At 55.9% G+C, this 12,733-nt stretch overlaps 2 protein-coding genes across 2 annotated transcripts; both read right to left on the bottom strand.

Annotated features, from left to right (window-relative positions):
- Nucleotides 1-486: 486 nt before the first annotated feature.
- Nucleotides 487-3,594, bottom strand: EsH8_VI_000931 (1-phosphatidylinositol-4-phosphate 5-kinase; the record flags this gene model as incomplete). The annotated part of the gene is made up of 3 exons (XM_083272184.1): nucleotides 487-1,284; nucleotides 1,333-2,305; nucleotides 2,366-3,594. 3 exons carry the CDS (start codon nucleotides 3,592-3,594, stop codon nucleotides 487-489), a joined length of 3,000 nt encoding a protein of 999 aa, XP_083127358.1.
- A 5,879-nt stretch (nucleotides 3,595-9,473) lies between these two features.
- On the bottom strand, nucleotides 9,474-12,431 carry EsH8_VI_000930 (cleavage polyadenylation factor subunit CFT2; the record flags this gene model as incomplete). The annotated part of the gene is made up of 2 exons (XM_083272183.1): nucleotides 9,474-12,231; nucleotides 12,286-12,431. The coding sequence occupies 2 exons, from the start codon at nucleotides 12,429-12,431 to the stop codon at nucleotides 9,474-9,476; spliced, it is 2,904 nt and encodes a 967-aa protein (XP_083127357.1).
- Nucleotides 12,432-12,733: the final 302 nt, after the last annotated feature.

The raw sequence follows: 12,733 nt of genomic DNA, 5'->3' as shown, positions 1-12,733 counted from the left end.
TCTGAATACCGCTATAATCCACCGATTCCGTCCCATCTTTTCCTGACTTTCCTGTCATTCCCCTGATTCCACCATGGTCATCACTGAACAAAGGTTTTTTTTACGTGATGACCTGTATGTATGAACTTTCTGTATCAAGAAACAAGAGACAAGAGGTTGAATAGAGAAAAGGAAAAAGAGTAATAAAAAAAAAAGTGAAAAAGAAGCATGCTCAATGCAATGGTGGTATCATCCATGTGAGAAAACACTAGTAAAAAGCTCTGTGGCTCGTCTCGGCTCCCTGTTGCCTGGGTCGCTCGCTGTGAGACCTTGTTGAACGAGCTTGCAGGATTGTCATAGACCCCGTTGATGCAATTGTGATTTTGTCGACCCCTCCGCTGCTTCAGCCGCCTTCTCCTCGTCACCCCCTGGATGAGAACATCCTCGACTCGTACTCGTAACAATGCGCACCCCCCAATTCTTCCGCCGAGCAAGGAGGCTGGCGCCCTACGCAAGCCCCACGCGGAATTTGGTATGCTCGCCTGCCTCCTTGGGGAGTGGTGGCAAGTCCTTATTAAGCGACTCCTTGCTGAGGCGAGAGTTGAGGCGGAGAGAATCTTCACGGCTCAACGTGGAACCGTTCCCGTTGGGCAGTGCCCCGTAGCCGCTGTCCTGGCTCTCGGGTTTGAGATGATGGCCCTTTGGCGGCGTGGGTGGTGCATAGTCTCTCAGGCCCGCAAACCTGCCCTCCATCCCCGTTTTTGCTGGGGTTGCAGGCCGATAGTCGTCGCCATCCCGGCTGCGTCCGCCTAGAGACGACGCCTCCGCCGCCTCTTCAACCACTGGCAGGATCGGTGCTCCCTGGCCACCGGACTCCCGTCGCTCTGCTGTCTTTGTCGTCAGAACCACATCGGGAACACTGGCTTCCGATGCTCCGTGTCTCTCCGTCCTGCGCGCGTCCTGGTTGGCTCGCTCAACCGTTTCACGGGCTTCGGGCGAAATTGCGCCCGGCGGTGTCGGCGGGGGCTGGTAGTTGGGCATCGGCGGGATGTTGGCAGCCGTTGACCTACGACGCAGACTCGAACTCCAACTGGCCACGCGCTGTCTCTCGGCATTCGCCGCGGCCTCAATCTGCTCCTGATCCTTCCTCGCCGCCTCTCTTCTCGCCTCTTCAGGGGACATGGTGATCCCCTCGACGAAGTTGTAGAATCGATCACCGTACTGTTCGGGAGGGAGGGCGGATATCTTTGTCCTATCGCTGGTGAGACCCTTCCAAAAGTGCTCAATCTTCTTGATCATTCCGTACTGTCGATTGTTAGCAATAGAGCTAGAGACCAGGAAAGGATATCTTACATGAGTCAGGCAGTCGATGACACCCAGGTAGTATATCTCATCCGCGGGCGAGTTGTCCTCGTGAGTTGCCTGGAAACCGCCGTCGTCCTGATTGAATATGTAGCCGGAGCGGCTGTGTCCTTCATCAAGCTCGTCGGGCATCTGGGTTGCCGACTGGCCCATTGGTACCGGCCGTTCGTGCCTGATCATTTGCCTAAGCTCCCTCGCCTTGCGAGCATTCTCCAACTTGGAGGGCGTCCGCAGAAGGACCGATGGCGGGTCTCCTTCCTCTTGGGTGTTGTCTCCGCCAGGATTGAAGACCTGAAGCGTCTTCCCACGAAGATTCTCTTCGTTCCCTCTCTGGAGGTCATGGACACCGATCAACAAAGAGTAATCCATGATATGGAGCTTCTTCATCAATGCTACATCCTTTTGCAGCTGCTCCAGGAAAAGCTTCTTCTTCTGGATGCCCAGCTCGAGGTGCCGTTGTCTCCGCATCCAGTTCAAGTCCTTCAACGTCGCTCGGGGATTCTTGTCCAGGTCGTCTTCCTTATAGTCGCGACCGATTGTAGATCCCTTCAAGTCGAACGTGGTGTGAATATCGCGGTGAGGAGGGAATAAGTTGTTCATGACGACGAAGTGAATCTTCTTTCCGTATGGCATCTTGACGCGGTGGAGACCGTAGAATTGCGAGAGCAACGTGTTCGGGTTCTCAGTGACGTGGTGGTAATAATCCTTGAGAACCTTGCGCAGAAACTTGTGCTCGGCGTGGTGGATCGTCTTGATGATGTACTTGTAGTCTCTGGAGAAGTAGAAGAAGCTGCCACTCTTTCCAGGGGAACCCAATTCCGACAGAATATACTTGCCCGTCAACGACATCAGATAGTCGGCAGGGTCTAGGCGGAATAGACTGCGCAGATGTCTGAATACCCAAGGCGCATAATCCTTAAACTTGAAATCGTACTTTGCCGAGGGCACCATCTCGTTTCCGGCACTGTGAAGGTTAGCATACTCGACGAGTGTGGCGGCACCGGGGGTGGGTAATTCCGCTTACATGTCGAAAGTCGACTTTTGCTTCGCCTCAAAGTCGGCATCCGTCAGAGGACGGTCGAGCTTCGCGTTCGTTCGGGACACCGAGACGCGGATGCCCGTCAACATGTTGTAGGCGGTAACCCAATTGGCGTGGTGTTCGTCAACCTTGGTTCCCACAAGTACCCGGTCATCGTCCTCCTCTTCTCTCCTCTTCCTTTTGCTTGCCCGCTTTTGTCGGTAGTGCTCAGCCCAGCGTAGGGCGTCCTCGTCCGGAACCACTTCATCACGCGGAGCATCGGATTGCATGGACCTCGTGTCTCTCCGCACCAAGTTCAGGGACGCCCTACGAACTCTTTGTGTCGTACTCGTGGGAGAGAAGCGGCCGCTGGAGAAGGCCGTGTCCGAACCGTCCTTGGAAGCCCGGTTGGATTGGGTGCCTGGAACCTCGAGGGTGTGTCGGTGCTTAAGCCCGCCTGGTGGCGGCGGCTGCAGTCCCGTGGATGTCGATGCATTGGGGGTCGCGCCGGCGGATTGGTAAAGGGGCGGAGAGGAGAAGCGTTGCGGTGATGATGGGTGCTTCAAAGAGTTAGGGTCGGGGGAGAGCGAGGTAGTGCTGGCGGCGGGGGCGGGCGTTGTTTGGCCGTTCGCTGTTCTATGTTGGGAAGGTATCGCTGGAGGTGCGTAGTTGGGGCTGCTAGTCCCATTGGTCTTTATTGTTTGATCAATCGACCCGGGGGCAGGAGACCCAATGGATGGCGGCGTCAGATAGGTGTCCGTCGGGCTCGACTGCTCGGTATCAGACGTCGGCTTCTTTATGATTGTGATGGGCGGTGGTGGCGCCGTCCGGTCGGGCATTGTCACCGTCGCTCCATTTTGTAGCGGGTGTTTGTAGTTTTTGTAATCATTGTGGCGGATGTAATGGGTGTCGTGGTCGGGATAATCATATTCTGCGCCTCCTCCGGCCCCTGCCGAGCCGTTGGGTAGCGAGTTCATGCTTGTCGGCCTCGTCCCATTCATCTGCGTAGGGATGGAATCAGAGACGTCCGAGGCGTGGGTTGACGAAGTCGAGCTCTCGTCGAAGCTGTCATGGAGGTTGTTTGAACGCGAGGGACGGAGCGGCAAGGAGTGAGTGAGCCCATTAATCGGGTGCTTGTGGTCGGATAGGTCGAGGGTGTTGTTTGGGTCGAGATCCAGAATGTCGGAGTTTGGCGAGTAGATGGGGGACTTCTCGCGGGTGAGATAGGTGGGCATGGTCGGTCGGCCGGGGTTCGAGACGCCGGGAGGCTGGATGCAGTTGGAGGTGGGAGTGGATGTGACGGGGGGTTATCGGCTACTTCTATTCTGAGCGATGCCGTTTTTGCTCCTTTTATCGTGGGGGGGCGATGGCGCGGATGAGAAAATTGTCGTCCTGTCGGGTCGTCGTTTGTCGTGGAAGGATAGAGGCTGGGCGAAGCCTCAGCACATTCTTTGGATAAACAGAAAATCGAGAAATGGAATAAACTGCGGCCGTCGTTCGTGTCGTTCGTGGGTTGGGTATCGTTGTCGCTGGAGGTCGTGGTCGATTGCGAGGATGGGGGAGTGACAATGGGAGGTCCGAGATTAGGGATGGGGAGTTGCTCCTGACTGCGTCGTCGTGTCCGTCTTCGTCTTGGGCGAGAAGGATTGGGCGACGAGGGCAGCGGGAGCGTCGGCGGAGATGGAGAGGATTGAAAGTCGAGTCGGGAGATGATAATTCAATGGCTCGGGCATGTCTCTGCAGCGACGTGTCGCATGGCGGGCTGATTCAAGAGCGGTAGTCGAAGTGAGGTGGTGGGAAGAAAAGCAGGGTAGAGAGGTTTTGATGATGAGAGCGCGCGTATCGTTGCGTGGGTTACGAGAGAAGACAGACAGCCGACGGTGGACAGGGCAGCTGGGAGGGAGACAGGAACAGGGCGCCAGTCCACTAAAAGAAAGCCACTAGTCCCAGCAATAGCAGCAGGAGCAGCAAGAGCAGCAGCAGCAGCAATACCAACGGACGGGACGTGGATGCGAAGTGGGTGGGAGGGATACCAGGTACAGGGACAGGCACAGACACAGACATTGGAACAGCACAACACAGCACAGCACAGCACGGCGCAGGGCAGGGCAGCACTGGGCAAGTCAAGCAAGACAGGACAGGACGACGGTGGACACTGACCGGGGCCACCTCATTTGCATTGCAAAGAACGAGCGCCGAGGGGACCCAAGGAACCACTAAGAAGCACTGGAAGCCAGACGTGGACCACCGTCTGGACGGGGAAGGCGGGCGGCCCACGGACGGACCAGGGCCGCCTGCAATGTCGAAGTCGTGTCGACTGAGATTTGTTAGTGCGGTGCAAGGTGTGCGAGGTATGAGGTACGTACCGACGAACAGATGCCCTGCTGTCCAGGCTGCCAAGTGCCTGAATAAGGGAGGAGACAAAACACCCAAGTACCTCATCATATTGATTCCTGCGGCGGAGTACTTGTTGACCCGCAAAAAGCAAATGAAGAAGGAAATTACCCACTGTGAGTGGCCGACCAGAAGGGGCACTTGAGCCGATTGAGGCTTGGCCATCCACTGACCTCTGGGTTCTTTTTCTGGGGGGGCTGGAAATGAGCCGGCGAGCTTTCACTTTCGGGCCTCCTTTGTCTCGATCCCTCCCAACCAGAGATAGTCCCATGTCTATCGACACCCACCTGATTAACAGAAAAATAACTATCCGGCGGCGGTTGCAGATAGTCCTCCTCCTCCTCCTCATCCATTCGGGACGATAGACGGACAACCAGTTGGTTTCCTGGCGGAATGTGCTCACTCACTCATTCAAACATACATCATGGGGGCCAACCCCCTCTGCCTCTGGGGTTGGCGGGCCTCACCAATGTCAAGTCAGCTAAACTCGTGGCTCGTGGACTGGTCTGCGACCAAGTACCTTCCTTCTCATCTCGCTTTGGCCGATGGGTCATGAAGGACTGGACTACACTACCTCCCATGTACCAGACCCCGTGGCCAGTCCTGTCCCGCCCAGGCCAGGCCCAAGACGCGGTGGGCGCCGTGTTTCCGGCCAACGGGGTCGGGTTCGGACAGAGCCACGGCCATGGATGATTTCGACCGACGTGTCCGTAGCGAGCGACATCGCAACTGGAATTGGAAGCCCCCTGAGGAGCCCTGGGAGAACCTGGGGGACTGCATCTCAATCCTGCATCTTGGAGATATTCTGGAGACTGGAGCAGTGTTCCCAGAAAAAAACTCGAGGCGTTGATGATGGGACGGAAACACACCCCCCCGCGTGCCCATGCATATGCGGTCCCGTTTCCAGCATCGTCTAATTAGTGCCTACCGTCTCTTACTATTCATAGTACCCGTACATTGTCATGTACACTATAAGGGATCCGTGGACCGTGTGTGGTGTTTACCGCCATGTACGCATCCAGGTGGCATACATGGCATAGGATCGTCAACTGAGCCTCACGGCAGATGCAGGTGCAGCCAGTCGGCCATCCCCTACTGTAGGACTGTAGGACTCATATTGCCTATGTCTCCTGCCTCAAGGCGCTATCCATGTCTAGACACTATTGTTGGATACCAAGCTGGTAGTGCATGCATGTGGGCTCACTCTTTGTCTCACAGCCACGCTGATGTTTCTGCACATATCTCACCTCGTGTTTGAAAATGCTGTCGGCAACATTCATACATCAGCCTGGTCAAGATGTTGGCTGAAAGTAGCGGTATGCCTCTCATCCCCCCTTGGACGCCCCAAGTGTGATCTATCTGATTCACCTCAGGGGGGAGGGGGGCCGACACCACTGCGCTGTGGAAAGGGAGCCGCAGTTGATGAACCGGCCGCCCCTGGGCAGTGTTAACATAGTACGCGCGACATGTCACACTCGTCCCCATCCATCCCGTCATGTCCGCACTTCTGATATCAGCGAACCTGCATTCCGCCCCTCAAAATCAATAGCCCCTGCGCAGCTGGAAACCTCCTGCAGAGCGGGGTCCGTTAACATTGCATCCTGCCCCGTCGCCCTTTGATTGTCACTGTCGTCTGTCGCATGTCTCTCCGCAAATACGTGCTTCGAAATAGGGTCTCTGAGGGGACGGCGCAGATGGATTCGTCACTGCCCCTCCCCCTTCTCAACTGGAAATAGTGATAGGACCCCTACCGAGACAAGGCAAGACAGGTTCCTCAAAAGCCAAGACGAGGCAGAGTCACGGATTCCATCAGGGAACATAAACGGTCGAAACAATGGACAAAATATACCTTGGGCCAAGTACCTCGGCCCTAAACTTTCAGGTCACTCACCACTACTAGTTCTGCGGGTCGCGGAGAACCCGAGAACCCCGTAGCCCATAGCCCGGTCAGTCGGTCGTCGTCCTTTTACCCTTTCCACTCACCTTTCTTGCGCTCTCCCACTTTTTTGGGATTTTACCTTACCATACATAGCACACACTCACCTGGGGGGCCGTCACCCCCTTCAGGGGAAGGCCAGGTAAGAGCCGGCGAGCCAGCCCAATGAAATGTGCATCCGAAAGATCCATACTGCTGCAATCAGCCATGCAGCAAAAGAAAGTCTTGTTGGCAGCGCGCAGCATCCCGAGTGCCGCCGCACCGAATACCCCTGACCCGAACTCTGCAGCGCGTTCTCATTTCAACAACAGCCCTTCTCATCGCGCCATTCGGCCGTCATGTTGGGATGCTCCGTACGCGGTCTGCCCAATCCACCACTGCCACAAGTCAGTCGTGTCAACCACCACTACTCTGGCATTCGTACCCTCGGCCAGGTTTTCTCGGGCTCAGAGAGACAGACTGCAAGTAGTGCACACTATTGCGTAAGCAGGGTGGCCCAGCGCATCGGCCCTCGGGGCCATCCAAATGGTCACATCCATCGCCGCCCATCACACTTTCAGACCGCCTGTCTTCCAAGCGTAGACAGCGATCGTGGGAAAGAAAGGGAAGAAAAAGCACGCCGTCAACTTTCAAGTAGCCCAAACGGCGATCAACAAACAAGAGTGACGTCGTGCCCGTCCCTACCGTTGCAGCTAACCCCCCAGTCCCTGGCTTTTTTTCTTTCCTTCTTGGGACCGCCAGCACGCGAACATTGTCCGCGCCAAATAAAAAGAGGCCCCAAAACATGCCATGACCTCACACGCCTCCTCCACCCGACCACAAGCGCGCCGATTACGAACCAGGCGCCATGTGAATATAGCATCCAGGCTGTCGTGGTGGTGTGTCGTGCCATATACCATATTACATACAAGCGTAAGAGTTGTTGCAAGCCGGACCAAGGCACTAGTCTAGGTGATCGGGCTACCTCGCTCGCCGTTCTCTTACAGCGAGCGGCATACGCACGAGGAGAGATGCCACAATGATGCCAACATCGCCCCCTCCCTCCCATCTGGCGCTTCTCGTCTCATTCCTGTCGCACTCGACTCACACAAACCGCCCCCATGTGATGCATCAGGACTATATCTATTGGTGTATCACAACCCGCCCCCGTTCTTGGTCTTCCAGCTTCCTCCTCCTGGCCCCCTCCCCTTTAATGCAATCTCCCGTGACATGACGTGGAAGGGATGCCCCTCAACAGCCAATCCCCATCATCCGCCCCCTTTTCTTCTCTTCCGCCTGGTCGTCCTACGTATCCTTCATTCCCCGAGGTGGCGCCTTTTTTGTCCATCTCCTTCTTTCTTTCGGTTCCCATCCCACCCCCTCCCCGCTACCGGGTCCCGCGCCTGGGATGAACCCCCAATTCCTCTCCCGTTAACCGTTAACCGCCCGCCCCCTTCCTTCCTTCCTTCCTTCCTTCTGTCAAATGCCAAGCGGCGCCGAGAGCCCATCGCGGCACGGCACGGAAGGGCGCTTTTTTTTCCCACCTTCCCACAAGCTCAGTCATTTCATGCCGGGAGAGGCTTTGAGGCGGCGGCGGGTCCCCCCGAATCTTGTTTACCTTTTGATTTTCTAAATTTTCTTTCTCAGTCTGGTTTAATTTTTTTTGTTTTGTTTTTCTCCCAAAGCTTCCAACCCGTATTTTAATTTTGTTTCCTTTCCTTCCCTTCTTTTTATCATCCCCCCCCCCCCTTTCTGTTCTTGGCTTCTTCGGACCGTTTCCGACTAAACTTTGGCTCTGCTCTTCTGGGCCGGGAGAGCAGCTCTCCATAATGGCCTGGTCCGGGCCCGTAATTTTTTCCCATTTACTCGGCGTAAGCCGGCCGACTTTACTTCCAAGGACCCGAATATGACCTCCCTCCAACTTCCTTACCTAAGAAAATTATCATTTTGCAGCTCGTAACGATGTCTGACGGCTCCCTCGGGGATCCAGAAGAAGAGGGAGAGGGAGAAGACCCGAGAATAACCCAAACCCTATATTCGTCCCGAAACTAGGTAGTTGGGGAACCGTGAAAAGGTCGTGTCTGCCATGATCATCTGCCTTGCCTCGCGCTGCGCTTTGTCCGAATCGTCCGTGGCACAGCATAAACCTTACAAATAAATGCCACTGTCCCGAGCATACATCACCCGCCCTTCCTCCCCAACTGCTAAGGCCTGCGGGACGTACGGGGGGAAAAAGAAGAAAATCTTCAGCAGGAATGGGCAATACCGAATGAAAGGTTGCAGCTGGCACCAGCAAAGCTCATTAATGCTCGGATGAAAACAACGGATGGTCCAACCAATTGCTACGCTGCAACTCCCCCCCCCTCTCCTCCCCTTCTCTCTGCCAGGCCCATGGGTCATGCATCCTTCACATGCGTTCCCAGAATCCAGGCCAAGTTGGAACGAAATTCCGTTCCTCTCTGATGCCCGCAACACCTGGCCAACAAGGTTCTCGTGTGTAGTGTGTGTTTCCTGCGCCTATCGTCGGGATGTTACGCCTCCCGTGTTTCTCGAGCCCATGCTGCCGGGCTCTCTGAGTCCGTCTCAACTGAACCATCGTGTCCTGCATCCACGAGACATCACATTTGAACACTGGACCTGAGAACACCGAGATAAGACTGCAATTTCGGTCAGCCCGTCTATTTTGGCCTGCAAGCCTCCCTCCCCATCGCAGGCATTCCAACTTACAATGCTACATACAGCCACTGTACATGTCCAAGCCCTGGACGGAAGCTACTAAGACAATCCCCGCGAAACTATTGACCCTTATGCTCCAGCCACCACGGCCAGGCCATCGTAAATCATCCTCTTGACCTCGTAAAAGGTGCTGCGATGTTGCATCATCGTCGCCGCGTCCGCAACCCCCACGCTCTCCACCTCCACCTTGCCAGTGCTCGTCTTCCGGACCGCTACCGCGCCGTTGATGACCAACGTACCCTCGCCTCGGAACTCGGCCGTGTATCCCGCCGACTGCATCGCCCGTCGCAGGTCTGTGAGCCTCAGGTCGCCCACGTGGAGCGGCTGTGCCACTGACCGCACCGCGGACGCCATGTTAGTAGGCAGGAGGTCCAGCGTTGGAACTACCTCGACATCGGCCTCCTCTTCCTTGGCGGCCTCGCCGCCCTCGGCATCGTCCGCCTCCGTCTTCTGCCTCTTGTTGGCCCCGTCATCCTTCTCCGTGAGCTTCTCCTTAGCCAGCATCTCCGCAACGAGCTGGCCCGTGACGGTCACGACGCCGAGGCCGCGGACATTCTGCCACTTGAGCTTCTTGACTAGGCTGTCCGCCAGCTTTACTACCCAGGCGTTTGTGTCGACGCTTGCGTCCACCCAGGTGCCCATTGCCGGCGTGTAGACATCAATGCCGCTCTCTTCCGAGGCGCCGATCTGTGCAGCAAGTAGCTTCTTGCAATCGGCTGCCAACGCCGTCGTTTCGTCCGTGGTGCCGCCGACTAAGATGAGCTTTCTTGGCTGGATCAACGGGATCAACATGTTCAAACTCCTCTTGTCGTGCAATCCACTAAAGTCAACAAAGGCAATGCGCATGTTGACCATGACCGTCTCTGTTGACACGATCAACTTGGACGGGCCTTGCACTTCCTCCTCGACGGTATCCTCCACGTCGTCGAATTCATCGGCAACGTGATCACCTGCTGCCATGGCGTCCATGTCATCTGAAAATGCGGCCTTGTTTCCGTTGTGGCGTTTGTTTCCTGCCTTGTTGTTGCCATCGTCCCACTTGCGCTTCTTTCCAAGTCGATCGTCATCGTCGTCTCCTCGCATGCGTTCAATGTCCGGTACGTCTTCTTCCTTTTCCTCGGCACGCAGGTAGTCCTCAGGTCGGATGACATCTCCGAACTGATCGTCGCGTCTCCGCCGCATCACGAGGGGGAAGGACCGTTCACGGCCCTTCTTGCCTCTCACGTCAAAGTCGTAAGCACCGCGCTTTTTGGTCAGAATGTTGATACCTAGGTCCTCGTCTGTGAGAACGACCTTCTTGCGGGTTGCTTGGCCCATCGTGGTAGAAATGTTGAGGGCCTTGCCTTGCTGCTCATTGTCGGATTCGCCCGAGTCCGAAGAAGACTCGGACGAAACGTCATCGGCAGCGTCTGCTGGTGCTTGCAATGACGCCCCACCACCAGTTTGCAATGTAGCTTGGAGCTGACGCTGGGTTGCCAGCCATTGCTGGTAGATGTTGAGCTCTTCTCCCTCCAATGCCTGTCGCTTGGCTTCCTGGATATCCAACTCCCTCCCGCCGCCATACACGAGCTCAAGGCTGTTACCGTTGCTTGATTGCTCAACCGAAACGCCGTCTCGCCTTTCGGTCCACCAATCCCAAAGGGTTCTTGCGATTGATGGCTGTTCTGCGCGCGCCTTGGCCGGCTTGTCTGTCAGGATCACCAAATTTCTGGAATCCTTTGCGAGGCCGCGGATTAAATCCTTTGAGAACCCCCATTCCAGCGAGTCATCGCTTGCAAGAATAACTCTTCCTTCTGCATGGACGTTGTCGCCCGATCCCGAGAGAAGCTTCTCAATCTGTGCTTTACGCTCAACCAGCTTGAGATACCGAAAGTCGAAGGGCACACCCTCCTTGCTCTTGCCCTCTGTGCCGTTTTGTCTGCGCTGCCCGTCTGCAACTGATTCGAATTCTCTGACAATCTTGTCGTCCATCCACTCTAGCATGCTTCGTGCATATCGTAGCGTGCTTGACATGTTCCGTCCGGCGAGGTACAGCTTTGCCGATTTAAGACTACTGCTTTCGCCTTCAGAGTCTACCCTCCACGCATGCTCGAGCAGATATGCAACCTCCAGAACACGTGCGCTAGAGTCGACCGGGATGAGGGCAGTGCCTCCTCGGCTGACACACGTCTTGATCATGTCAATCAGCTGCTCGTCGCGTTTCGCACGACCACCAGCCTGGGCCACCTTTTCAGCGCCTCGACTGCTGCACACAAGAGCTGTCGGTTTCCGCAGTTGCTCGATGACCTCGGCTCCGCCGCCTCCAGCTCCACCTAACCAAGCGGCTCCCGCAAAGACATTCTCTTTAGCCTGGTTCCAGTCCACCGCGTAGACAATCGATTCCAACCCGTGCTGAATATGCCATATTGTTCCTCCGAGACTGTGGCCCGCATTGTATGCCGTGATCATGAGGCCATTGAGCGGCGGCGAGAAGGGTGACGGTAGCGGTTCGTGTGGTTGCGAGTATTTGAGAGGCTGGATCAAGGAAAAGTATCTGGTAATTTCTTCGGGGGTCGGCGCTTGCAGAAGGAAGTTGTTGTCGGCTGTCGGTTGCTGCGAGAAAGAATAGGCGGCTTCTGTCAGAGAGCCGTGGGGTATCTTGGTTGCTGCCAGGGGAGTGGAAGCGTAAAGGTCTTGGGTCAAGGTGCGGCCCAAGTCAATGACGGGGCGAGTCGCATAAACCGGAATTCTAGTAAACAAGGGGAAGTTCTTGCAGCAGTGGGCGAAGGCGGCCAAGTGCGATGTCGTGGCATGCGTCAAGAGGATGAGGGACAGTGTCGGAACCTGTCTGTAGATGTGTCAGTCTCGAAAAGCGCATTCATTCCTGGACGTGGAGTCCTACTTTTCAAGCTCTCGTAGCTTCTCGACGTCAAAAGACTCGTCCCAGCCGAGGTCAATGAGGATCTTGACACCTCCATCGAGCTCGAGAATCGATTGCGACGCCGAAGACTCGGACAGAGCGCCCTGCAGAGGGCAGAAGGTAAACATGTTGTTGTCTACGAGGAAAGGCCGCGATGCATCGTCCGAGATTCAGCCAATGGATAAAGAACCGGCGGGGGCTTTCTTCAAGATCTAGTCGTGTGCGCGATGACCATGGCGCTGGTATAGCGACCAGGAGCAGTGGGCGGGTGTATCGTGAGTTTTGAGCTTCGAATGTCGTCGGTCGCGTAAAAGAATCTAGGATTCAGAGCCCGAGATTCCAAGTTGCAGCAGGGTACGTACCGCAAGCAAGGCACAGCGAATGACTATGGTACGTAGAGTTGCAGAGAGCAGGGGCCGCCAACACGGAC

Source organism: Colletotrichum jinshuiense, chromosome 6 (genome assembly GCF_051148585.1).
Source record: "Colletotrichum jinshuiense chromosome 6, complete sequence".
Classification (NCBI taxonomy): Eukaryota; Fungi; Ascomycota; class Sordariomycetes; order Glomerellales; family Glomerellaceae; genus Colletotrichum; species Colletotrichum jinshuiense.
This window is presented reverse-complemented; position numbering and strand designations above follow the sequence as displayed.